Here is a 27,625-nt window from a genome sequence, read left to right on the forward strand (position 1 = left end):
AATCAAATTTTATGGGACCATACTTTACTTGTGATAGATTAGAAATATTCTTAGTTAGAATTATTCCCAAGTATTTAAGTGTTTCAGCTTCCCAATTTATATTATAATTATCTCGTAAAGTGTTAGATGCTGTATAGTTAAGTGTTCTTCAGACTATCTCAAACTGATTTCTTGAACAAGGCAGTGAGTTCACTAAACGCAAATGGGGGTTCCACAATCGCCAGACCTCAAACCATTAACGCACTTTTGGGATGTGGGTGGAACAGCAGATTCCATCTTGGATGTGCAGGTGACAAATCTGCGGCAGCTGCACGGTGTCGGAGTATCTCGTGTGCCTAATTCAGCGGTTGGTGAGCGTGTGTATTTCCTGTAGGCGTGACTGAGCTGAGCAGTTTTTACTTCTCTATTTGGCCGCTCCACTAGTTAGACCAACACCGAACTAAGGTTAACTGAAATCTGCTGGAGAGATGAGTTCTTTCAGTGATGCATCTTTCGAGGACTTGAGTGACGAGTTAGCGAGTCTTGGGTAAGGCCAGGTTAGGAATTATAAACACCTTTCACCTGTTGGAAAACATTAAGCTGCTAAAAGCGATACTTTACGCGATTCTTCACCAGCGCGCACCAATTTGATGAGCAGGATAAAAAGCAAGACCATAGCTTTATACCACTGTTGTTACACGGTAAAGTCCTTTTACAAAGAGCTAACTCGTTTATCTTTAGACCATATATTGTGACATGTTTCATCGTCTCTGTCTTGTGCTGTGTATTTAGGAATGACAGGATGTGCTTCTTAAATCAGTGTTTTGTGAAACAGTGTGAAACTGAAATCTACAAGAATTGTAACTTACTAACATAAATGATTATCATATAACGTTTTCTAAAAGCAAAAATTAAACAGCTGAGTTCCGTGTTAACAGGTTGTTACGTAAGTTATGTGTACACTTCTAATTTACTTTGCACGAGGGGAATATTGTCAGTTGTAACATGCCGAAAACAAGTTCCAGTACCGACTCACTGTGCAGCCTATTAACACTTCGCTCAGCTATAAATTCTCTCCGTGTAATGTTTTGTGGAGTTTTCTGTTGTGTTCTGGTCCCTCCTGCACATATCAGACCCACTCAGGACAATATTTACAATTCCAAAAGAAGCGCCATGGCGCGTTTCAGAGATGTCGAGGACTGCCCGTTCCGCTCCTTAAAGCAGTTTGTTTGTTTGTTTGTTTGTTTGATTGTTTGATTTACGGAAGTCGGGTGCCGACAAAATCGCTTCGATTTAAAGCCGCACAGAACAAAACTGCGCCCGAGACTCAACTCCGAAAACACGCAGCTGGTATTTAACGGTTACGATCATACTGGCCTAATAACTTGTGACTCTATCATACCGATGGTATGTTCTAACGTTGTTGATACTTTGTTTTTTTTGAGGAAGGACAAATATAATGTTAAACCACAGGATGCTGCACACATGGTGACTGAACTTTTAGTGTGCTTATATATTTCACGAATTGTTAGAGAAGCTTTCTGTAAACGCAACAAATTCCAAATCCACAATCCTCAGGATGTATCCACAGACTGCTCTGACAAACGAGGTCTTACTATAAATGCACTGAATAAAGTCAGCATGGAGTTTCTGGAACAGTCGTATATGATACCTCAATAACGCTGCAAACATCCATCCATCCATTCTCTTCCACTTATCCTTGTCAGGGAGGCAGATGGCTACCATAGAGAAACAGACATTCACTTAAACGCCCTTTAACATTTAACCACACTATCACACATCTTTAGACTGTGGGAGGAAGCCAGAGTACCCAGAGAGAACATGCAAACTCCACACAGAAAGGCTCCGGCCAGATGGTGCATTTAAACTCAGGACTGCCACTCTGCAAACAAGAAATAGAAAAACGTAATGTTCAGTGTGGAATTTAAACGGATAATTCTGCAGCTGGTTTTAAAATATGATAAGAACCTTTTGAATCTAGCGGTTTTTCTTGAGCTGTTGCCTTCAGTGATATTTTTAAACAGTCCCAGCAACTTTTAATGCAAATTAAGAACTTTCACATCCTTTTACCAGTTCCCTTTATATTTCCATACAGTCTGAGGTTCACAGTACTGCAGAGATGACCTTGAATCATAACATAAGCCTGTTCTTTCACGTAATTTTGCACAACAGTGTAAAAAGCATACAGGTTCTGCATATGAGACAGAAGTCCCAGCAGTACACTTTCCTTATAAAAGTCAGCATTTTCATTCAGACCTGGTCTTCAGGAAAAACATTAGATGAAGCCCACGGCAGATTATTTAAATCTGCATTTTTTAGACCAGGATTAATTCCAGCTTCACTCTCTGTTAAAGTCGTTGTCCAAAATCGTCACATTTTAACACTCACCAATGTCGCTTATGGTTGTGAAATGGAGAAATAACATTGCTGTACAGTGTTGTATGTAAAAGTTTCAGCATGTAACACTGAGCAAGCAGCTTTAGGTGCCAAATAAGTTTTTCCAAGTCTTTGTAAATTGAGCACAAGCTCAGATGATTACTGTGATTTGTCCATGCTGTTGTATAAAGACTGCTGTTGTTTCTGTTGAAATATTAGAAATCTATTTGACACAGAATGAACTGTAGCTAAAAGATGGGCCGTGTGTCAAAATGTAGATAAAAATTAGACCTTTCATATCATTTATCTAACAATGGTTTTATTAGATTTTAAAAATAAAAAAATCATATTACTATTGCCTTGAAGGTGGTACCACTATGACCTGTCTCGCCATGCTGCAGAGGCCCTTCTCTTGTCCAATGGGACGGATGGAAGTTACCTCCTGAGAAACAGTAATGAGGGATCAGACTGCTTCGCCCTGTCCGTTAGGTGAGTGAACGAGGGAAGTGCACCATGGGTTTGGAACCGTAACAGTGACAAAACAATGATGTCACAACAGATGCAGAGTTATCTTACCTGATTATAGCTTTATTTTTTACTTTTAGTTAAATTCGCCTTGCTCCCCATGTCTTGTCTTGCACAGTTTGGTTTCTCACTGGTGTGTTTAGTAATAACAGAGTCACCAGATCCCCTTAATGTCGAGGTTAAAGGTTTAAGTTTTTCATTGCAGTTTTCACCAAGTATTCTAGTATTAGTCACACAAAGCGTGTGTGTGGACGGGTATTAACATCTTCATGGGGACCAAAAATTGGTAGTTTACTGTACTTGTGGGGACAAACAGCCCCCATGGAGACCAAAATCCAGGTCCCCACGAGTTTGAAGGCATTTCTGAGACTCAAAATGTGGTTTTAGTGTCAGGGTTACAATTAGGTTATGGTTAGATTTAGAGTAAGTGTCACGGTTAGGCATTCATTTCATGATGGGTAGGGTTTGGGTAAGCGGGTAAGGAAAGCATTATGTCAATGAGATGTCCCCATAAGGATATAAATACACACACATGTGTGTGGGGAGAAAAACAGAGAGGTGATAGTGAACCACCTAGAAACACTTTGTTAAAAGCAAGTATGTGAATCTTAACAATGATGAAGAAAGGAAACACGTACTTGCTAAATTTTGAAGCTAAATATCTGCAGGTCTGTGGTTAGTGTACTTCTACTTGTGAATGACTTTTAAAGTGAAACATTTATGCTGTTTGTCATTTGACATAGGGCAAAGGATTCAGTGAAGCATTTTCAGGTGACACGAAATAGCAATGGCTATGTGTTTGGTTTTAATGAGTTTCCAACCCTTCAAGACTTTGTCAACCACTTTGCTAACCAACCTCTGCTGGGCAGCGACACAGGTATGCAGACCATGATCTTCATCAAAAAACGTAATGCTAGCTATGATGCACACATAAAGACTGCATTAAAACACACCCAAGAAGTATACTGACAAACAGGAATGTACGTCCATCTTTATTTCTTCCGTGTTTTAAAGTCGGCTTGCCGGGCATATAACCAACCTTTGTCTCTTAACCAGGAACCCTCATTGTTTTGAAGAGTCCGTATCCATGGCGTGTGGAGGAGCCATCTATTTATGAATCTGTGCGAGTTCACACTGCCATACAGACAGGACGCACAGAAAATGATCTGGTAGCAAATGCACCTTCGGTACGACAACCATTGCAAACACCCATGTAGTCTCATGTCAGCAACATCTGACGAATTTCGTGGGAAGGGCTCTTTTTCGTCATAAATACAAGCTCGCAGCTCTCACATGTTTAAATATTAAGTAGTGTGCTCTGATGATGCCTAAACAATTCGTAAAGTCTTTTTTTATTATGGAGACTTTTTTGTGCTCAAATGATCAGGCTTTGCAGTTGTGATAAGCACGTTTGGATTCAACTAGCAACAACTGCAATAAGTTCAGATTTCTCCCTCAGTCTTTATGTACGGACAATGATTATCTGACCACAGCAACTTTTGGTGTGATAAACCTTTTTTATTTTCTAGGTGACCTATTACTCTGTATTGTACGTCACATTACTCTAAATAAAATCTAAATATGTTGCATTATTCGTAATGGGTATTCACACAAGTTATTTTAACTTAAAGATTATATAGCCAAGACTTATTCACAGTATGCAGCTTAAACTGGAATAAACCACAGTTATTCTTGAAATGTTTACAATTTAAAATGTATTTTCTATTTTTTCAGCTGGGGACAAAGGAAGGCTTCCTGGTGAAGCAAGGGGCAATTGTGAAGGTAACAGCAGTTGACATGCAAGAACAGTTACTTAACTGATTCTCATCACAAATACTTAGGAAATCTGTTTGTGTTTCGTTGCAGACAGAAATCTTATGTAACTGTGTGAAACAAGAATAATTCAGAAACATGGCTTCAGAGTTTGACATGAAGTAACATTGAAGTAATTGATTTGATTTTGATTTTATATATGCTGTCAATCTTTTCTGCAGAACTGGAAGCAAAGGTGGTTCACGCTCAACAGATATGAACTTAAATACTTCAAAGACAAAATGGTAAGTCTGCTCAGCTCAGTGGTGCAGTGGCTAGCACTGCCATCTTTCAGAAAGCTTATGTTTCCTCTCATAGTCCAAAGATGTACATCTTATTGGTGTATCTTCTCACTGATTCCAAACTGGTTCTGGTGTAAACTCAAAAGACACGACGTTGTAGCCTCAACACAAGCTTTTCATTTCCACACCACATTTTCCCGCACACGCACACAAACCACAATTCACCGCAGGCTACCGCACTCTCGCGATATAACAGAAAACAACAAGTTAACAATCTCTCTCTTTCTTGTAAAATAAAGATATAAATATACAGGTTTAAAACATATGTGTATCTATCTATCTATCTATCTATCTATCTATCTATCTATCTATCTATCTATCTATCTATCTATCTATCTATCTATCTATCTATCTATCTATCTATCTATCTATCTATCTATCTATCTATCTATCTATCTATCTATCTATCTATCTATCTATCTATCTATCTATCTATCTATCTATCTATCTATCTATCTATCTATCTATCTATATATATATATATACAAAAAACAACAACTTGTCAACATTGATGAACATTCAAGAAATTCAGATGTGCTTCACTTTAACTGAAGCATACTATAACTACACAAAATAAATAACAGTGCATTTTAATGCAAAAAAACAAAGGATCACAGTATCCAGAGTCTAGTGCTTGTAGAAGGATTAAAGGTGAAACTCCCTTTTTTGTCAGACAATCAGCAAGTTGAGATTTGGAATCTGACCAAACCAACAAATTCAGACGGGTTTGTCTGATTTCTAGCCCCAGTCTCTTCTCTGTAACCTGCTTAGTGGACTTGAGTGCATCAAACAAGGAATGATTGTCAGTCACACAGATCAACAGAACAGCATTCAGACCAGTGTTACCAGTTGTAAGCTCAGAAAAATGTGCTGCCAGGAAGACTGCACTGTCTATTCCATCTGACATGGCAAGAGTTTCTCCTGCCAGTGTACTTCTGACCACACACCTGATTTTCTTAGCCTGCCAAAAGAGAGGACAAAACTTTCCCCCTTTACCCATAAGGACGATTAATGCCCCTCCTTGAGTACAGCCATCAGGAAGGTTACCAAAAGAAGCATCACTGAAAACAACCAATGCCAAATCCTCACTGTTACCCAAGTGGTGAAACTTAAGAGTTACTTTCTCTGCCTTAGGTTTACAGAAACCTTTGTTCACTTGAATGGACTGCACAGTTACATCTTTAATATTAGATGCCAGGCTGCATGTGTCAAACATCACATCTGGCCTCGTTTGTTTGGTAACCCACAAAATCTGTCCTATTTTGACCTGAATTGCTCCCGTTCTGTTTCGCTTAAAGAAGCCTCCCTCTCCCTCTTCTCGTTTGGCTCTCGGCGAAGGCGGTCACACTTTTCTCCTCTCTTCTCCCTTATCTTCCCCGCTTAGCTTCTTATGTCCTTGTCTTGTCTCGTGTTTTTACTTTTCCCTGGAACAGTCTCTCACTGTCGTTCTTTAAAACCTAAAAGAGAATTATGGATTTGATTAACTGGTCTCTGAATGCTATTGACACCCTTTTCTCAACGAGAAGTCTGGGCTCGGGAGAGCCCGAGTGTCCTGGAGGTACTTTCCCTGCCGGATACACGATGGACGGGTGGCAGAAATGGAGGATCGTGTGCCTGGCGGGACTGTCGATCGAGGACGCTGAAGATATCGACCTATTCGAAACCCTGATAACAGGGTTCTTGCTGATCGGAGCTGGCTTGGCCCTGACTTATTGGAGAATTAAGAGAGCGGAACCAGCTGTTCAAACCCCCCCAAGGCTGCCCACTGGGATTGAAACGATGGGACGAGGCGCGACTTCTCAGAATGGGCTCACTGAGTGCAGCATGGATAAGATCTTGGAGAAGCTTACGGCTGCTGTGAATACTCAGAATAACCTCTGAGCGAATGACAAGACCACGGAGCGCAAGTTTGATCACATCATGGAGAAGCTCGCGGCTCTCCAACGGGAGATTGAGAGACCAGTGTCGGACTGTTAAGAACAGCTTTGAAATTCCCATGAGTTGTTCGCACTAAAGAAAAACCACCATCATAATGTGCAGAGGAGTTTTTTTTGTATCCTGTTCTCATACTGTCCTCCCAGGAGCCCAGCATGAGTAGAGGCCTCTTTTTTTCCTCTTGTACTTTCCCATTGTAGTGTATATTTCAGTGTTTTTCTGTAACGCTACCGACCTTTATCCCCATGTGATGTCTGTGTTGTGTATGTAAGGTCGGGGGGGGGTGTCCCATTTCACTGCAGGGCAACCTGCATGTGGCGAATAAAGCCTTGATTGATTGATTGATTGATTGATTGATTTACAGCCCGTGCTGCTTGTAACTGAACCGGTTGTATGTTGTCAATGTAAAGTTGGTTACGTTACGTCATTAACTGTACAAATGTCCATACCAACATTAAAAAGAAGCTGTCATGTTCTTCACGCCCCAATAGGAAGGTAGATTTCAGTACAGGAATGACATGAGTTGCAGAGTGACTTGAACTAGCCCAAAGGAAATGATCAACATGACATGCAAGCACTCCTGTGATCTCAGATTGTTCCTTTTGCCAATAAAACACCTCGGGATCAACCTGTGATATTTTACCACCAGTGCTGAGCATAATGTCTTTGACCTTATTGTACCAATGAAGTGAAGCATCTGCAAGTCCATATACACACCTTTTAAATTTCCATAGAACATTGTCCTTGTCAGCCTTAGATGGGGGCAAAGATAAATGTCTCTTGACAGCTCCATTCCCTGCAAAAAGGCAGATTTAATGTCCATTGAATTCACTTTCCACTTGTTTTGACATATCACAGCTAGCACCAGTCTGAGGGACTCAGATGCACATGTTGGACAGTCTTTTTGTAGTTCCTGAGTATTAACTTCTTCAAACCCGCATGCCACAAGTCGGGCCTTTGGGACAACACCATTAGTAGTTTCTTTGAGTGTACAGACCCATCTAGTAGACACACATTTTTGATCCTGGTCTTTCACTTCATCAAATACACCATTACTTTGCCAGTTCTAAATCTCCTGTTTGGCAGCATCAAAGGAGATGTTTTTGTTATGAGTACATCTGCATCTCTGGTTTCAGGTTCAGTGCAAAGACCATCAACAAGTGACATGTCTACAGCTTTCTTTTCACCTTAACTACCATCAAGCTCAAGATATTGCACATTATACCCGTTTTTGTATTGCCCTTTGGCTTTCCCTGCTCTGCCTAATACTCTGGCTGTATGTTGAACGCTGTCGTCTGTGCTAGTAAGTGATCAAGTGACGTGATCAGCTGTCCTGCTCTTAACTTTACATCTGCAGAGGAGACAGGATCAGTGTATGTAGAAGGCTGTGTCACAGACATGTTACTGTAGTGTTAGTTTCTCTGTCACTAGTGATGTCTTCTTCCTTACTCTGTTCACCATCGGGTGCTTCTGTCTCATCATTTTCAACTGAGTCTTTGTTGTCAGTGTCAGCATCAGTAGTACTCTGCAGTATTTGTTTATCTCCACTCTCTGTATCCACTTTACCCAACCTTGACTGCTGTACTCTTACAAGAGTCCCACCATGTCTTACCAATACAACAGCTCCATCCTGCCCAATAATTACACCTGGACCCTTCCACTCTGTACAGTCGACTCATTTGTAGTATACTGTATCTCCTGCCTTATATTTGTCATCTGTTGGCCTAAGTTGCTTGGGTAGTGCCCCCCTGATCCTTTCTGAATACTCTGCCTCAGTAAATGCTTTCCTGGAAGCATGTAATGCTGATAAATGTTCAGCTACTCCTGCACTTACAGTTGTGCCCTCGAAGGCAGGTGGTTTTTCCATCAACACAGAAGGGAGGTTGGGGTTTTGGCCAAACACAAGTTGATGTGGACTATAACCATGTAGATTAAGCATACTGTTTTTAGCCATAAGTGCCCAGTCTAGCGCAGTGTGCCAGTCACATCTTCGTTCCTTTTTTATGTAGATCCATCGCTACTGTCTCATTATACTCAGAAGCCAAGGGCAGACCAACAGCAGACCTCGGCTTGGTTTTGCAGCCATACTGACTGCTCGACAATCTGGTCTCTCATTTCCATTTGTCAAAACTCTTCAGCTTCTTTCCGCTATACAGTGACTCTGTGAAATTACAACCTTTGAAGGTCCATTCAAGGAAGTTCACCCTCCAGCAAAAAATCCTGACATGAAAACATGTGTCCTCTTTCTAGTTTCACTCCTGCCTGCTCTGATATCAGCCTTCAGGCCAAGCAAGCCTCTTGACACTCGGGCACCTAAGAGTAGGCACAATCAGGAATCATTTTGAAGAACTTAAGTGTGAATGAGCAGGTTACTAACATAACCAATAATCACTACAATGTTAGACATTAGTCCTACATGACCTTCCTCCAAGTCTTTGACGATGCATGACTCTCATGTCATGACCCTACTCCCCACTCATCCTGTGCACCACCCTGATCTGTGGAGCTTGGGCCTTTTGGGCCTTAGTGGTGTGAAGAATGGGGCATGTGTGGCCCCACCACTGTGGGCCCTCGTAGGGTAGCCTACAGTGTGTACATTGTCAGCCTGTCTCCATTTAATGTGGGCACACACACTATGGGCTAGTGTTGCAACAACTTACTGAGCATTTAAAATATTTGATTATGAAAGATTCTTGACACAAATTCTTTGCTTTGCTGCTTGGTTTAAGGCATGGCTCTATTCTTACCATGGAAACACGAGCGTTTCACCTACATTTGCCACAAAAACAAACCATTTATTATAAACGTATTTAGAAGCAGCCTGTGAATAACAAGCTTGACAACATTAAGCACACACAGCCTCCAGTTTAAAGGATGATAGAGTCTCCGGTGGCGTATCCTCAAGCACCTCACCCAATACCTCTAAGAAGGCCGGGTACTCACAGACGACAGTCACGACCCGTTCCCCAACCGAAACGCGCATGGAACAAACCCTCTTGTCGACCAGAAAAACTCCAATGTAAGGGCAGCAAGCCACAGGGGACGCCCAGATATCCACCCCAGCCCACTGCCTTACACCAAGGGCAACTCCAGAGTGGAACAGAGTCCAATCCCTCCCCAGAAGACTGGTTCCAGAGTCCAAGCTGTGCATTGAGTTGTGCATGACTATATCACCACCTCTCAACCTCACGCACTATCTCAGGCCACTTCTCTTAACTAAACGTCACCTCTTTCAGAGAAGTCATGTTTCATGTCCCAGTTCCCACCACCCACCACACATTGCACCCAACCCCTACGATGCCACCTGTGGGTGGTGGGCCTACAGGAGGACCCCATATCTCTGGGGAAAAAAAGTTAATTATTCAGAAGCATGGACCTATATATTGATAAGAAATACATTAAAATATGTTAATAACATAAAAATCATCTGGAAAAAAGGCTTGAGCAGTTTCTTTCCGAGCTCCTCAGACTACAATGACCTGAGTGACTGAGAACTTTCACAGACGTATTCATAGGGGGAATTCAAAATATGAAGGTGGAGTGTTGGTAAAACGGCTGGTTATTGAGTCAACCAAGTGATTTCTCATAGATGTTTAACAGAAAGTGGTGTCTGAGCCTGCACCTGGTCAACTTGTCTGTTTTTTTAATGCTTTTTTTTGTTGACTGGTCAGAGTTGCCATCCTTATGAAATAAAGACAACAATTTTTCCACACTCCACCTTTTCTACATTACAAATGTTGGCCAAGATGGTTAGCAAGAGGAAATTTGTCTGTTAGAATGATAAATCACAGAAACTCTTTTACTTGCTAATGCCTGCTGTGTAGTGAAAGCAGCGCCAGCACCAACTTACTTCGCACACTGGTCTCCCTTCAGTTAATAGTGAAAGACCAGAGGTTTATCCACAATTTGTTTCTCACAAACCACCAGTGAAAAACTACTGGCCTCTCACTCATGCCCAGCTGAAGTCATTATCAGCGGGAGACAGAGACTACCATGAATTGGAATCAGAATCAGAATACTTTATTAATCCCGAAGGAAATTAGGGAGACGGCTACATGCACAGTTTGTCACGATCTGCGATGGCAGACCGTGTGGAGTGGAGATCAGTGGACCCAATTGCAGACAAACGAAATATGGAAACGGAAATAGATTATAACAAGAAGTGTGGCCGAAAACTAAACTAGTCACAAAAACCTAAACTGGTAAAACTAAATACATGAAAACCAGGAACACTAGGAAATACATGAACACTTGAGATAAGGGAAGGTTAACAGATGATGACATGAACAGAAGGAGACTTACATACATATATGGGTAACGAAATAAGTAGAAACACACGGGGAACACAGCTGACACAAATGAACATGACGCCACACGGGAAGCAAAACTAAACACGCCGAACACGGAACATGGGTTTGACAAAATCCACTTTAAATGCTCTACTCTAGAACCTTACCTGGCTAAAATCTAAGACAACTGAATGGAAGTGAAGAACCTGTTCTCCTCTTCAGTTTGCCCTATCATAAACTCATCATATTCTGTGTTATGATTTATTTTTATTGTGTTTGACAAGGTTTGTGGCCTTGCTGCATGTGTCACAAAACGCATCTTCACTGTTTACATGACTCCGCTTACGATCAGCCAACATTGTCAACTGAATGAGCTGTGACACATTTCGTATATCCCTATGACAGGCGGAAGAAGAAGTAGTTCCTACAAATTGTTTATACTATTCCAAAAATATAGTTACTGTACTTTCTACCATGTTCCTGGTAATGATAAAGTCCAGTTTTCCCCAAGTAACTAAAATATTGATATTTTAATATGAGACTATTCTAGAACACAGATATCTTGTACTGGAGGAATTGATATTTCAGTACTGAGCTGCACACAACTAAAAAATATTAGTGATATAAAGAATACACAAGCTGCCCGACACCTAGCAATGCAGGCAGATGAGCGTATACACATCTTCTTTATTGAACTTACACATTAAAACATAAAAAGCAGTAACAAAATGTAAACAAACACAGTAACCTGTATTACTGATGTAATGTAACATAGAAAGCTGTTTCGATGTACAGAAAATCCGGAGCTGGAATGAGTGCCAGAGGACATAGCTAGACTTTTACTGGAAGAGCTAAAAATAAATAGCAGCTGCAGTTAAAAATTGTCCTACAAAAATAAGGCTTTGCTACATTTATGTCAGGGAAGGTGTTTTTTTACCTGTTTATGTGCACAGTAAGTATGTAGAATCATTTTTCTGTTGCAGTGTGAGGAGCCCATTCGAACCTTAGATCTGAGGTCCTGCTCTGCAGTCCAGTTTGACTACTCTCAGGATAAAGTCAACTGTTTTTGGTAAGTGACCCAACAACAGATTTGAGGAACGTGCCTAACTAGAATAAAGAGAAAGTGATCATTTACTTTAAGGTGGATATTGGAAAGTTAACTGAAACACAACACAGCGTTTTGTAGATGTGGCCAACACATGAACTTTCACTGCCTTACCTCTCAGCCTGATTTGGTATAATTTTACCAAATTATTAACTTGAATTTTTGTCACAACCCACACTCATATTCAGATATTGTTATTAATAATCATAATTAATAATCATTTTGGAGGATTTACAAGCTTTGAACTTTGGTTAAAATCTGGAACCCAAAATAAAAATATAACATTAGGAAAATATGGAGAAATCTCTGTATGGAAGGTACAAGGCAAAGTAGAAATTGCTGGCTAGGCTCAGTAACACTCGGAGCCACCACAAGTTAATAAGTTGATTTAAGAGATACTGAGCCAAAATGGAAAGCACAAATTGTACCTGTGACAGTGAAAACTATTGCATGGTTATTTAAAAAAAAAAAAAAGGGGGGGGGGGTCTAATGTGTTTTAGCAAAATGTCAAAATAACTTCTAAAGAATATTTAGCAGGCAAGAGTCCTAAATCTGTCCATCTACAGTTGAGAACACTCAGTTTATAAATAGGTATTATAAGGTTATAAAGAGGATCCTAGTTAAAAATGACTTCTCACAGAAGTATACGACGCCAAAGTTTTGAAATCCATGTTTGGATGCAGAGTGTGTTTCTGAGATGTTTGGGGCCAAATATTATAGCTTCAGTTTTCCATGATTTTCTTCATATTTTATTACCAAGCAGTCAGATTTGCTCGTAATTTCTGTGAATGGTTTTGAGGAGTAGTTCTCCAGGCTTTCTGGAGGTCTTTCAATGTTTTTGTTTGTCATTGGCTGCCATTTCAGTCATTTTCAGTCAGATCATTCTCAGGTGAATGTGTTTTTCTTCTTTTGTTTAACCACTTATCATGGACCTATCAATCACTCAAGCAAAAGGCAACTAATTCAACTAAGTCAATGGGTGAACCAGTGTCCATAAAAGACAACAAAGAACCAGTTTTAAATCTCAAAGACCTTCAAGGAATTTGAAGCTTGTCACAGCAACACCTCATGTGTTTCTGTTTTTTTCAGTTGAATCTGTGAAAAATGCCAAATACAACATAGTTTGACAGTATCAAATAATATTTTTGCATAAACAATATCCAAAGACTCTATTGGCCTACATTTTAACATATGTTGGCATGGTGTGCAATAAAACAAGAAACTGGACAAGTGGGAGACAGTAGATCTAAAAACAACAAAAAACCCTGCAGCGGATGGTGTCATAGTCCTGGGTTTGATTAAAATCATTAAGATAGGTTGACTTGTGTTCTTGTGCTGTATTAGTTTTCTGTATTAGTTCATCTGGAGCTCTGTTTTCCTAGTGCCTCTGATTTTTCATTATTTATATTCCTAGCTTTTGATTTCTTGTATTTATTATGTGTGTCTACCCTTTTGTGTCAAGTCTGTCCTGGTCTCTTCTCAGTGTTTTGTTATCTTTTTATGTCTGCATAGCTGTCTACGTGCAAACTAATACATTTGAGTCAACATCCATCTTCAGCCCTCCCTTGCACAGTTTCTCCACATAATGAGCAATATGCATGTCATGACCGTGTGAATGGAGTTGTTTACTCTGACCCTGAATCCTCCCTTATTTATGCTGAAATCCAGTCTTTAACCTCCTAAGACCAGAACTCTTTCATGGCATGCATTTTTAATTTCTCTTTGCCATTTGGGCTGATTGGGACCAGATGAATGTAAAATTGTTTTTTTTACCTGATTTTTGTTTCTGAGAAAAATTAGATCCGCATATGATGACATTTGCTTTAAATTTTGATAGAAGAGAGGCAGTACAATGTCCTCATAAATGGATATCAGGCCCTTGTAGAGCAAAATTTTGTATTTTGGTCTAGACAACCCGAAATGTGATGTCCACATATGTGGACGCCAGGTCCTAGGAGGTTAAGTGATGACGTGGTGAACCCTGCTTCGGGGTCCAAACTACTCTGCGTTTAATAAGGCTGTTGGATTTTGTTTTTTTTTAACATGTTTTAATGCTTTGTATCTTGTTCTAATTAATGCGAACAAGCCCCTAAAAACAGCCAGTGATCACTGTCGGCTTCTCTCAGTTTTTATTACTGCTATTGATTTTAAAGCTCAGTTTTTAAAACAATACGATGTAACTACAGCCCAGCCCATGCAGCTATGTATTAATGACTAACCTTCAGAGATGGGCAGTAACGCATTACTTGTAACGCGTTACTGTAATCTGATTACTTTTTCAAGTAACGAGTAAAGTAAGGGATTACTATTGCAAAAACGGTAATTAGATTACCGTTACTTTCCCGTAGGAACGCTGCGTTACTGCGTTACTAAAACCGTGATTTTTTGCAAGAATGTCTCATGACAGTGACGTAAGCGAGTGCGACGTTAGTGACAACAGCTGTGTGCAGATCAACAGTGGATCACATATCGATTGTGGGAGAGAGTATGAGCGTGCAGCGTTTAAAGCGTGGAAGTACTGACCTTACTTTGAGTTTGATTCCATAAAAAGTGACAAAAACATTAGTGTCCGCTGTGCGTGGGAAGAAAACTTTTTACAGCGAAAAAACCCCTAAACTTCCAACAAGCACCGAGTAGCTACGACGTAATGGGAAACTCACAGAGAAACTCACGGATTCTTCCACTGACCGCTGCACACCTACACCAGGGTAAACCTCCGCCTGCCCCACTCCTGCTTTACAGGTGAAAATAGATCCAACAGGACCGCTGAGTCTTTGACTTTATTTATTTTCTGCTGTGTTTTACTTGCATCTATTTGAAAGACTGAGTGTAAACACAAAAAATATTTTATTTTATGAGCTGGAATGTGCAGAAAATAGGTTTAAATAAGATAAGATAAGATAGAACTTTATTAATCCCTCGGGTGGGTTCCTCTGCGAAATTCGACTTCCAAAAAGCACAGCAACGACCGAAGTTACAGTTACAGAATTGTTATATATATATATATATACACACACACACACACACACACACACACACACACACACACACACACACACACACACACACACACACACATATATAAATACAGAGACAATATAAATAAAATATACAAAGGGGATAAATAGAATAAATAGGAATAAAAAATAAAAATACAAGTGAATTGCACATTTCAAGTATTGAGTCTATTGCACTGTTGACTATTTACAAAAGTATTGCACAAGGTATTGCACAGTGAGGTGAAGAGGCACTACAGCTTAGTTGTTCCCCCCTCCTTTGTCCTCCTGTTTCCCCTCCCTCTCCCCTCCAGAGAGGAGTTAAACAGTCTGATGGCGTGTGGGACAAAGGAGTTTTTAAGTCTGTTAGTTCTTGTCTTTGGGAGAAGCAACCTGTCACTGAACAGACTCTTCTGATTGTTTATGGCCGTGTGCAGAGGATGCCTGGCATTGTTCATAATGTCCATCAGTTTCTTTAATGTCCTTTTCTCTGCCACTGTCACCAGAGTGTCCAGCTTCATGCCGACCACAGAGCTAGCCCTCCTGATCAGTTTCTCCAGCCTGCATGAGTCCTTCTTTGCTGTGCTGCTCCCCCAGCACACCACAGCATAGAAAAGTACTCCAGCAACCACCGACTGGTAAAACATCCTCAGGAGCTTCCTGCAGATGTTAAAAGACCTCAGCCTCCTGAGGAAGTACAGTCGGCTTTGGGCTTTTTTATACAGGTGCTCTGTGTTGCATGACCAGTCCAGTTTATTGTCCACCCACAGCCCGAGGTACTTGTACTTGTTGACCACCTCCACCTCCTCCCCCTCTATCTGAACCGGCAGTGGACCTTCTCTGGACCTCCCGAAGTCCACAACCAGTTCCTTAGTCTTTGAGGTGTTGAGTTGCAGGTGATTTGTGTGACTCCATGCGACAAAGTTCCTCACCAGACTTCTGTACTCCTCTTCCTGATCATCCCAGATACACCCCATGATGGCTGTGTCATCTGCAAACTTCTGAATGTGGCATAATTCAGAGTTGTAGCAGAAGTCAGAGGTGTACAGGGTGAAGAGAAGAGGGGACAGCACAGTTCCCTGTGGTGCTCCTGTGCTGCTGACCACAGTGTCAGACGTGATGTCCTTCAGCCTGACGTACTGTGGTCTGTCGGTGAGGTAGTCGGAGATCCAAGCCACCAGGCAGGGGTCCACCTCCATCCTGTTCAGTTTTTCCTGAAGCATACAGGGCCGGATGGTATTAAAGGCACTGGAAAAGTCAAGAAACAGTATCCTGACCGTGCCTTTTCCCCCATCCAGGTGTGAGTGGGCTCTGTGTAGGAGGTACAGGATGGCATCCTCCACTCCGACACCCACCTTGTATGCAAACTGTAGTGGGTCCTGGGCATGTTGTACCTGTGGTCGGAGGAGGTTGAGGAAGAGCCGCTCTAGAGTCTTCATAAGATGTGATGTCAGTGCCACCTGTCGGAAGTCATTCAGCTCATTGGGCCGGTTCCTTTTAGGGACCGGGACGATGCAGGATGTCTTCCAGAGGGCGGGCACTCTCCCCAGTCGCAGACTGAGGTTGAAGACTCGTTGTAGCGGCTCCCCAAGTTCAGCAGCACACGCCTTAAGCATCCTAGGACACACCTTGTCTGGGCCTGCTGCCTTTCTGGGGCGAAGCTTCCTCAGTTGCCTCCTGACCTGATCCACTGTGACACTGGGACACTGGGAAATGTTAAACTCATTTATTCCAGTCAGAGAATGTTGCATATAATTAAATTTTTGCTTGATGCATAAAGTTAAAAGATTAAAACTAATAAAACAAGTTAAAAAAAAGAGACTTTTCCCTTTGATTACATTTTGTATGATGGATTATGCAGAAAAAGTAGAATTGAGCTGAAAGATCTATCACTTTATTACCTGTTCAGGTTGTAAATCGTGTTTTTAAAAAGTAACTAAGTAACTAAGTAATTAATTACTTTTGAAAATAAGTAATCAGTAAAGTAACGGGATTACTTTTTTGGGGAAGTAATCAGTAATTAGTTACTGATTACTTTCCTCAAGTAACTTGACCAACACTACTAACCTTGTGTTGTGGATGGATTATCTCAGAATCAGAATCAGAAAGACTTTATTTATCCCCAAGGGGCAATTAACATACAACAGAGCAGCATGGTTTTAAAGATAAGGAGAGGGCATAAACAGGCAGTAAGAGTGAGATAATAAACACACAGAATATACATTATATACACAGTTTCAAAACTGCACAGTTTTAAAATGAAAGTGACTGAAAGATGAATAAATAACTGTAAGTGAGTAAAAGTGAGTAAAGTGTCGGCAGTATAAAAAGAGTGTAGTTTATGTTTCTGGTGTGGGAAATGGTCTTATCGGCTGGAGTTAAAAAGCAGAGTGGGGAGAAGGTCATGAGGCTTCCCAGGAAGGGATAGTAAAAAGTCATCATGATGGCTGTGCTGACTCCAAAGGAGTTGAGTTTCGTAAGGAGGTATAGCCGTTGGTGGCACCTCCTGAGAATCTCCTCTGTGTTGGCAGAGAATTTCAGGAGGTTGTCAAAGATGGTTCCCAGGTATTTGTACTCCTCAACTCCCTCCATTGGCTTCCCGTGGATGATGGTGGTAACTGAAGCAGCCAGATCCCTCTGCTTACTGGAGAAGGTCACCACCATCTCTTTGGTTTTGCTCACGTTCAGTTCAAGTTTGGAGCTGTCACACCACTCTACAAACTCCTGCAGAGTGGGCCTGCTGGTGTTGGCCAGTAGGGTAAAGTGTCTTGCCCAACGACCAGGACAGAGAGAGCAGGGGGATTGAATCGGCAACCTTCCGGTTACAGATGAGCTTCCCAATCCCCTGAGCCACAGTCGCCCCCCACTTCATTTATGTTGGAAGTGATAGCAGAGCTGTACGTTTTAATTTTTCAGAAATCTCTCAGTCAGAACATGCTATATCATGCTTAGGTGGAAACTAGCGAGCTAACTTCTAACTCTGTTAAATGTAATAAATCCTGTTTTCATGGATGCCTGGATGTTAAACTTACTTGTTACACCTGGTAAAGCAGCAACGCTGATCATTTTATTACAGATGAAAGAATTTATACAGTTTTTAACTCTCAGTGATGCTGCAGTGTTCGTTTGACTTTGGGACCTGAAGCGGTGTTTGGACCTAGACATGGCTAATAACGTCAGACTTAAAGACCGGCCAGGTCTAGGCTGCTGGGGGATTCCCATGATGCACTGAGTGTTTCTTCTTCACTCACCTTTCTTACTCACTATGTGTTTGTACACCACTCTGCATTTAATCATTAGTTATTATTTATCTCTGGCTCTCTTCCACTGCATGTCTTATTTCTGTCTTTGGCCCCTCAACCCCAAACCAGTTACAGCAGATGGCCCTGCCCCTCCCTGAGCCTGGTTCTGCCACCTGTTTCCACTTGTTAAAAGGGAGTTTTTTTTAAAAGGAAGAATGTCTTAATACATTAACAAAAGCAAGGTTGCAGTATGATAAATTATGCACCAACAGAGCAGAAGCAGCTATGGCCAGAACTAGATATCACTACTATGAATTTGGAAACAAAACAAGTAAATTACTGGCCTGGCAAATTAAGAAAGAAACATCGGAGAAATTTATACGGACAATTCTAACGGAAGATGATAAACTTTTTGATGAATCAGTACTCATAAATGCAGAGTTTAAACGGTTTTATGAAGATCTGTATAAATCTGAGCAAGGGGTCGATGGTACTGCTGCAAAAAGATTCATAGATGGAATAACCCTTCCTAAATTACATAATGAGGACAAAGAACTGCTTGATGTAGATATAACGGAGATGGAGGTTCTTCGAGCCCTCAAGTGTTTACAAAATAATAAGACCCCTGGACCAGATGGATTCTCAGCTGATTACTATAAGGCCTTTTCTAATAAATTATTGACACCACTTACAAATATGATTAAAGAAGCCTTAGAAAATAACAAATTACCGGAATCACTGGAAAATGCAACAATTACATTATTGCCAAAGCCGGGCAAGGACAAACAGAGATGTGACTCTTATAGACCACTTAGCCTTTTAAACGCAGATTATAAAATATTATCTAAAATAATTGCACATAGATTGGAGGACATTATGCCTAAGATAATAAATGCCGATCAAACAGGCTTCATTAAAAACAGACAGGGAGCAGATAATGTGCGGCGCCTGCTCCACATATTGAATGCCGCTCAAAAAAATCAAGAACCATTGCTAATAATTTCCATGGACGCTAATAAAGCATTTGACAGGATTGAACCAAACTTTCTATTTCAGACAATGGAAGCCATGGGCTTCGGAGAAAAGATCACCCGCTATGTTAGGATACTATTTAACGCCCCCAAAGCCAATATTATAACAAATAATGTGCTTTCTGACACTTTCTCCCTAACCAGAGGCTGTAGACAAGGCTGTCCAAGTTCTCCCTTGCTCTTTGCGATTGCGATCGAGCCACTAGCAGTGGCCATTCGTACTAATGTTGCTATATCTGGAATCAAATTCGGTACAAGTGAACATAAACTTTCCCTATATGCAGATGACCTCCTACTATATATAACGGACCCTCTCAAGTCAATTCCCTCATTAATGAATTGTCTTAAAGAATATAGTGCGGCTTCAGGATATAAGTTAAATTAAACCAAAAGTGAGATTATGTCATTAAATATACAAGATAATCGTGTTAGAGCTCTTACAGATCCACTACAGTGGTGTAATAATGGATTTACATATTTGGGCATACAAATTGGTAAATCTGAGGATAAAATATTCAAACTAAATTATATTAAACTGTTGGAGCAAACTAAACTTAATACACAGAGATGGATGGATTTTCCATTATCCCTCATAGGGAGAATTAATGTTGTTAAAATGAACATTTTGCCTAAGTTTACCTATTTATTTCAGTGTCTCCCTATAAATGTTCCTAAAAGTTTCTTCAAAGAATTAAATAAACTTATAACCTCCTTCATATGGCAAAAGAAAAACCCAAGAGTTAAACTCTCCTCATTACAGGCCCCTTATTCAAGGGGAGGACTCAACCTACCAAACTTTAGGAATTATTATCTGGCCTCCCAATACCGATCAATTTTGATCTGGTTACATGCAGAGAGGAGTGAGGTTCGATGGGTTCCAATAGAACAATATGAGGTGAATCCCATATCATTAAAAGACGTCCCATTTCTAGGTACGAAAAAATGTTTATCTAAGCTCACAAATAACTCGATAATATTAAACACCTTCCGTGCCTGGCAGGAATCCCACTCACTTCTAAAAATAAATATTTCTTTTCTTAGAAGGACACCCCTATGGGGCAATCCTGATCTCTCACATCATATTTCCGACTCCATATTGCGGGGATGGAAGGATAGAAATATTCGAACTGTTGCCGATCTATACAATAATGATACATTTATTGACTTCCAACAACTAAAGGAAAAATTTAAACTTCCAGACCAAATTTTTTTAAAATTTCTACAAATAAGAGACTGGATCAAAGAAAAAACCAAAGGAACATTCCCTGAGATTCCTAAAGAAAGTCCTTTTGAAACGCATCTTTGCACCAAACCATGGAAGTCAATAAAAGGAATAGCATCTTCAATATACACTATTATTAATGAAATATTACCTGACTGCAACAAAACGTCTCTGAAAAGAAAATGGGAGGCAGATCTGGGCTATGTTTATGAAGAGGTAGAATGGTACCATCTAATGGAACAGGCACAGACCATGTTAATTTCTACAAATCATAGACAAATGCAATTTAATATATTCCACAGGACATATTATACACCTTACAGATTACATAAAATTGATATTAATTACTCTCCCAAATGTTTGAGATGTAAGGTGATAGATAGTGATCTCCTTCATATGCTGTGGAATTGCCCAGTAATAGAGGAGTTCTGGAGACGGACTACTGAAATAATTTCAAGGGTAATTGGGATCCAAGTCGAAATGGACCCAAAACTATGGATTTTAGGTGACATAGATTCTATAAATGTGGATTACCACAAGAAATATTTTATTTTACTTGCGAGTACTGCAGTTAAAAAATGTATTCTGACACATTGGAAATCTGAAAATTCTCCAACACTGAGATATTGGATTAATGAGTTAGCATCCTACTGTACACCTGAGAAGATTTCGCATAGTATAAAAGGGAAATACCGAACCTTTAAAAAAATTTGGGGACCATTTCTTTCAGTATTACCGTCTTTGGACTTGACAGAATATAGAGATGACGTAAATTCCTCTGGGTTTACCCTGAATTGATCCTTGGTTAGGCCCTTCTGATCAGAATTCTTGAATGTTGTGCTGATTCTTGTGTATAGACGGGTGTAAATATGGGCTGTTTGTATACACGAATGTGATGAAGTTGAGAGCCATACAGGGGTAAAGGGGTGGGGGGATGGTGGGAGGGGTTCACACGATATGTTTTTCTTTTTTTCTTTTTTTTTTTCTTCCTTTTTTAAAAATTATTATTATTATTTTTTATTTATTTATTTATTTATTTTATTTTGTTTTAAATTTCTGTAATTACCAATACTGTTACTATTATAATTATTATTTTTATTATTATTATTAATACGCCCGTATTTTCTGTGCTCGGTCCTCAGATGGTTGAGGCTATGTTTGAAAGATAAAGATACTAGAGTGTGTTCCTGAGAATTTTTTTATTTTTTTTTGGTCATAATGGCCAGTCAAGCTTTGGCTAGTTGATGATACCTACTCTGTCTCATAACTGTGAATGTCTTTTATTGTTTGTTTCTGTTTGTTTGTTGTTTGTTTTCAATTTAAAAAATGAAAATAAAAACTTAAAAAAAAAAAAAAGAAAAAAAAGGGAGTTTTTCTTCCCACTATTGCCAAATCGCTTAGAATGTAAAGTTCCTTGAAGCAGCTGTTGTTGTGATTTGGCACTACACAAATAAAACTGAATTGAACTGAATTGTAGTTTCTGTTAATCCTTCACTCCTTTTATTGGTTCCTTATTGTTTTGTTCTTTATCCCCTCAGCTCTTTTTTTTTTAGTTACAGATAACCTTAGTTCCCTTTTCTGTCCCCATTCTTTATTAGGTTCCCATCTCTGGGTCAGATATTTTCATGTTTATGTTACTTCCCATGTTTTTTGGGGTGGTTTTTGACACTTGTGTTTTGTTTTTAGTTATACTTCGTCTCTCTCATCCACCATTATTAGTTTCAGCTGTGTTTGTTCCCCCTTCCTTCATTATCTTGTGTGTATTTAAAACCTCGATCTCCTTGTCTTCTTTGTCACGATTAACAGCTTGTTCGCTGTTGTTTCCTGTTGTCTGCTGTTTGTGATGCTGTTGCATAGTAAATCATAGGATTTGAGAACTTTTTTTCCCCTAAAAATCACAACAGTAGCAATTCTAGTAACTGAAATTGGACTTGATGCATTTGAAGTTGTGGAAGTAAGAGTGGCCCAGGGAGAGAGCGATTTTGCAGCGGCCAATGAAAACATAAGCCAGTTTGAGGAGACAGCGCTCCCAAGGTGGTATATATAATGAGAACTTCCAGACAGGTTTTTAACAACTCTTAAGATTGCACAGCACTGAAGCTGAATGCTGGCAACAAGAATTGCTGAGAGGAGAATAGACTGCAGGCCTCACAGAATGCAATGCAGGAACTTTTACTCCAGCTATTACACAGGAGAGCTCCATGGTTTGGGATTGTGATGGGGTCGAAAGATAATGCTTCCTGAAATCAAAATGATTGAAGTTATGCATAAGCTTCATTTGTTGTCTGTTATGGTCGTACTGACAGTGTGCATGTGAGAATGGATGACTCATGACTGCAGAACAAATCAGCCTATCGGGACAAATAAAGTAACCTGAACATTACAAGCCAAATTTTATGATGGATATGAAAAAAATTACAAATTTGTTGCAAAGTGCTCAGCAGCTGTGAGACATCTCTGTTTTCCCCCTGCAAAACTTTGTTTGCCACAAAGGCCATTGTGGAAAAATAATTGGGCAAGCCAACAGCACATCTTTGGTCCATTAATTTGACCATTTTCCTGAAACATTTGTTGCATTAATTTAGTAGACACACTTCTTTGGCTGAATGGAATGCGATCATTTCAGTGTACCTTTTGAAGCTGGATAGTTACACAGGTTGCAATAATGATGCACTGTAACTTTAAAAATCCAGATCCAAATATGTGGCTTGTGCTGCTCCAGCTCTAGCAAAAAATAAACAAACAACAACAAAAAAAAACTACAAGACTCATAGAGCACAACCCTGAACCTTAACTTTTACTTGACTTTACTTTTACTTTTCACCAAAATTAAATCAGCTCGAACTGTTATTCGTATCGACCACCACACAAAATTGAACATATCTTGAAAACTGTGGATGCTAGTCCTGCAAACAGACACAGCTGAGTACATACTCCCTTCAGGGGGAGAATAGCAGCACCAATCACACTTAAAATAAGCACGTTACAAGTTTTAAGCTGCAACTGTATCGCTACACATTTTTATACCTTCAGCAGGCCTGCTTGTTTGTAACGTTACACTGACTTGCACTGCTGTTGTTGGGTTCCATTGTGAATGAATGTATTTACATTTGGTGTGGCTGTAGCTCAGGTGGGGGAGCAGGTCAGCTACCAACTGGAAGGTTGGTGGTTCAATCCTCTTCCAGTTTGGTGTATGAATGCTAGATAGTAAGCGCTTAACAGCTTAGAAAAAGTGCATGTGTGAATGAATTAGTTATATGAAGTGCCTGGTCTTTTACTTCATCCTAGTTCATCCATTGTAGTAAATCTGGCCCTACAGGTCTTTTTTACTGTAAGATAGTGAGTCAGTCAGTTGAATGGGACCCCTCAACAGACAGAAGAAGATGGATGGATGTTTTTTCTTACATGTACATGCACAAACACACACACACACACCGTACACAGTCACAAACGTCAGAATACAGGATGTTGTAAAACTCATCCTTCTGCTCTCTGTGTCCACAGTCTCGTGTTTCCAGATCGAACATTTTACCTTTGCGCTAAGACGGGTGTGGAGGCAGATGAGTGGATCAAGATGTTGAGGTGGAAACTGGTGAGTTTGTCCAAACTGGATGTTTTACATGAAGGAATGTTTTTGTCATCAACTAAAATAATTAAAATCAAACATTTTCTGAAAATGGGATATTGCAGTAGAAGGTTCAACATGTTGAGGGAACATTAATATTTATAAGGCTTAGGTCACGGCTCAGTGGAATTGGCTCTGAAGGAGGATTTGTACTTTAAGCGGTACCAGCATTGTGTGAAGTGTTGTAATAGCTTGTGTAACATTAGGCCACTTCCTTATTACTGACAAACTCAACATTTCTTCAACTCCAAGTTATTTAAATAGCCTTGAGACGATTGCACAGTGATCTGTTAAATGCAAGAAAGGGTTTTTATACCAGACAAAAAATAATGAACAATCCTGGTACTACTAGTATTACTAGAAAATACCTTAACTATATCTCTCTCATCATAAAGAAGAGCATTACAGCCAGTTACCAGTGAATGTTTTTCAAACGGTTCAAGCACTGTGGTTGCAAAATTCCCCTGAAGCAGTGTACCAGTGACAGACTAATCTGTCTTAGTTGCACAACCCAGGCTTCAAAACCTGGTGAAAAGCCGTTGTTTCCTGTTCTATTTTTCATATTGGTCCATTTAACAGAGCCAACAAACACTGATAATTACTGTTATATTGCTGTTGTTGCCTCACTGTTTGGGAGAATTTACTGCTACTGCTGTTTTGTTCATAATGTATTCACTATTTGTGGACATTTGTGTGTAGTGTCAGTGTTGGTAAGTTGATTATCCCCTTTTGTCATGGTTGTTTTAATTATGACAAAATATATTAAACCACACTTTGAATATATACTCTTAACTGACTATTTATAAAATACTATGAAAGTTCCATACATGTAGAGATGCAGGGTGTATCTGCATATATATTAAAAAGGAGACAACTATTCATAACGTAACATGAGTTCAGAGGGGGAAAGTATTTCTGGAGTGTTTGCCGGAGCGTACAGTCATATGAAAAGAAAGTTATGTAAGACGCTATGTGGTCCTTTGAAAAATGAAGAATACTCTTATTATTTCAGAGTATTGCTGCTAACGGTGGTTCAATAAGCTACTGAATCACATGGTCTTTTACACAGGACTCTACACAATCCTGTGAAAACGTTTTTCACAACATACTGGAAAGTTTAAACAAGTGGTAAGATTTTATAATATTGACACGCTGTTAAGCATAAGTAAGAGATTATTAAGTACTAAGTCTATCCTTTGAAAAGCTCCTTGGTGCGTAATTTATAAATACAGATATAAAAGTTGATTCTTGATTAGAATCGTTTATAACTTGTTCATGGTATTGTTTAGAAGTAATTAACAAACAATTTAGATGTACATTGATACAGTGGGTTAAATAAGCACGTCACCAACTTTCAAAATAAACATATTTCTAAAGGTGCTTTTGACATGACATTCTCACCAGATGTCAGTAATAACCAATCCATTCCACACATGCAAAAAAATCAACCATAGATATCCACAAATCAAATTATGTGTAATATTTAGAAAACATCACAGGGAAACATTGAGCACATTTACTGAAATATATTTAATACTTTGGACAAAAGCCTTTGTGAGTGATGAAAGCTTCAACATGTCTTCAGTATGGAGTCATATGCATTGAGTGCATTGCTTATTGTTTTCTTTGATTCCAATTCTTTCTGTAGCTCTCCTTGTTCTTGGACAACTTTTCTGATCATTCTTTTCACTTCTCTGACTGAAATCTTGTGGGAGCCCCTGGTCATGGTCAGTTTATGGTGAAATTCTATCTATCTATCTATCTATCTATCTATCTATCTATCTATCTATCTATCTATCTATCTATCTATCTATCTATCTATCTATCTATCTATCTATCTATCTATCTATCTATCTATCTATCTATCTATCTATCTATCTATCTATCTACCTACCTACCTACCTACCTACCTACCTACCTACCTACCTACCTACCTACCTACCTACCTACCTACCTATCTGCCCGCCCGCCCGCCCGCCCGCCCTTGGTACTTGCAAACCGTACTCAGCACAGATGTCCCTGTACACTATGCTGGCTGCTTGGTTATGGCATTCGATTTATGCCGTGCCTGCTAGCACCTTGCACCCTGCTGTTATGTGCAGAATTGTCTCCTGAGCATTTTACACAGCCTAAACATAAACATTTATAAATTACATACTGAGGAGTAATGTTTTTTAAACAATGAATTAAGCACTTACTGATACTGTACTAATGCTTAATCCCTTAATAGTTTGTCATTATTATACAGTGTTGGGTATAAAGTGTTAGCCAACAAGCTAAATTTGTAGGTAATCTTAAAATGAATAAACTTATCATTTAATGTTTCAAATTTTTGTGTCTTTTTAGTTTCATTTTGATTTTTTTTTCAGTCCCAGATAAGAAAAGGCAGATGATGGCTGTCACTGGAGAAACAAGATGGAAGGAAGACCAACCTGCACTGAAGGACTGAGATCAACAGGATGCACAATAATGAACAACAGGACAAAGAGAAGGAAAACAATCACTGAGCTAATTTAAATTACAATTTGAATTGAATTAGCTAACCTGGATAGCAAGGTGTATCTATAGATTGTATGGGTTAATCACATACAGACCAATACCTGCTGATGGGTAACGCTAAAGAAAATAATAGAATTTCACTCAGATAACTGAATCTTGGAAGCTGTGTTTTCCATATCAGCAGTGTGGCTGTTCTCCACTGACATCTACCATCAACAAGTCATTTTCACCCACAGGACTGCCACTCAGAATATGTTCTCTTTTTATGATCATTATCTGTAATTCGTACAGACAGATGTGAGAAAAACTCCCAGTAGATCAGTAGTTTCTGAAATACTTTGACCAGTCTGTGTGGCACCATCATCCATACCACTTTCAGAGACACTTTAACCATTTTATTCCTTATTCTGATTGAACTCAGCTTGAACATCAGCAGGTTGCTTTGATCGTGTCTGCATGTCTGAATGCATTGAGTTGCTGTCATGTGATTGACATTTGTGTTAACAAGCAATTTAACTGGTGTACCTAATTTGTTTAGTACAATAATTTAATACGATATATTAAAACCACTTGAAAAGCCACAGTCTGTTCATTTAGTGTAAATTTCTTCTTAAATTAGATCAGTAAAAAGTCTGGAGTTCATTCTAAAGTTCATTCTGCATCTGT

General features: G+C 39.6%; 1 protein-coding gene across 2 annotated transcripts; it reads left to right on the forward strand.

The window, feature by feature from the left end:
* The first annotated feature begins 254 nt into the window (after positions 1–254).
* On the forward strand, positions 255–27,540 carry dapp1 (dual adaptor of phosphotyrosine and 3-phosphoinositides). Of its 2 annotated transcripts, XM_026152809.1 has the most exons (10): positions 255–526; positions 2,743–2,865; positions 3,645–3,778; positions 3,958–4,088; positions 4,636–4,683; positions 4,896–4,958; positions 12,223–12,308; positions 24,340–24,427; positions 25,530–25,588; positions 26,830–27,540. In XM_026152809.1, the coding sequence occupies exons 1-10, from the start codon at positions 468–470 to the stop codon at positions 26,837–26,839; spliced, it is 801 nt and encodes a 266-aa protein (XP_026008594.1). In that variant the 5' UTR covers positions 255–467; the 3' UTR covers positions 26,840–27,540. The 2 variants fall into 2 exon arrangements, with proteins under 2 accessions (XP_026008594.1, XP_026008595.1); XM_026152810.1 differs by lacking the exon at positions 25,530–25,588.
* The last annotated feature ends 85 nt before the right edge of the window (positions 27,541–27,625 follow it).

Source organism: Astatotilapia calliptera, chromosome 19 (assembly GCF_900246225.1).
Source record: "Astatotilapia calliptera chromosome 19, fAstCal1.2, whole genome shotgun sequence".
NCBI lineage: Eukaryota > Metazoa > Chordata > Actinopteri > Cichliformes > Cichlidae > Astatotilapia > Astatotilapia calliptera.

What these genes read in the sequence shown, in the direction of transcription:
- dapp1 (XM_026152809.1), top strand. Translation starts at nt 468, where the DNA reads ATGAGTTCTTTCAGTGATGCATCTTTCGAGGACTTGAGTGACGAGTTA. An exon ending in TCTGCTGGGCAGCGACACAG is followed by an intron (nt 3,779 to 3,957) that starts GTATGCAGACCA and finishes TCTCTTAACCAG; the next exon opens with GAACCCTCATTGTTTTGAAG. An exon ending in AGCAAGGGGCAATTGTGAAG is followed by an intron (nt 4,684 to 4,895) that starts GTAACAGCAGTT and finishes TCTTTTCTGCAG; the next exon opens with AACTGGAAGCAAAGGTGGTT.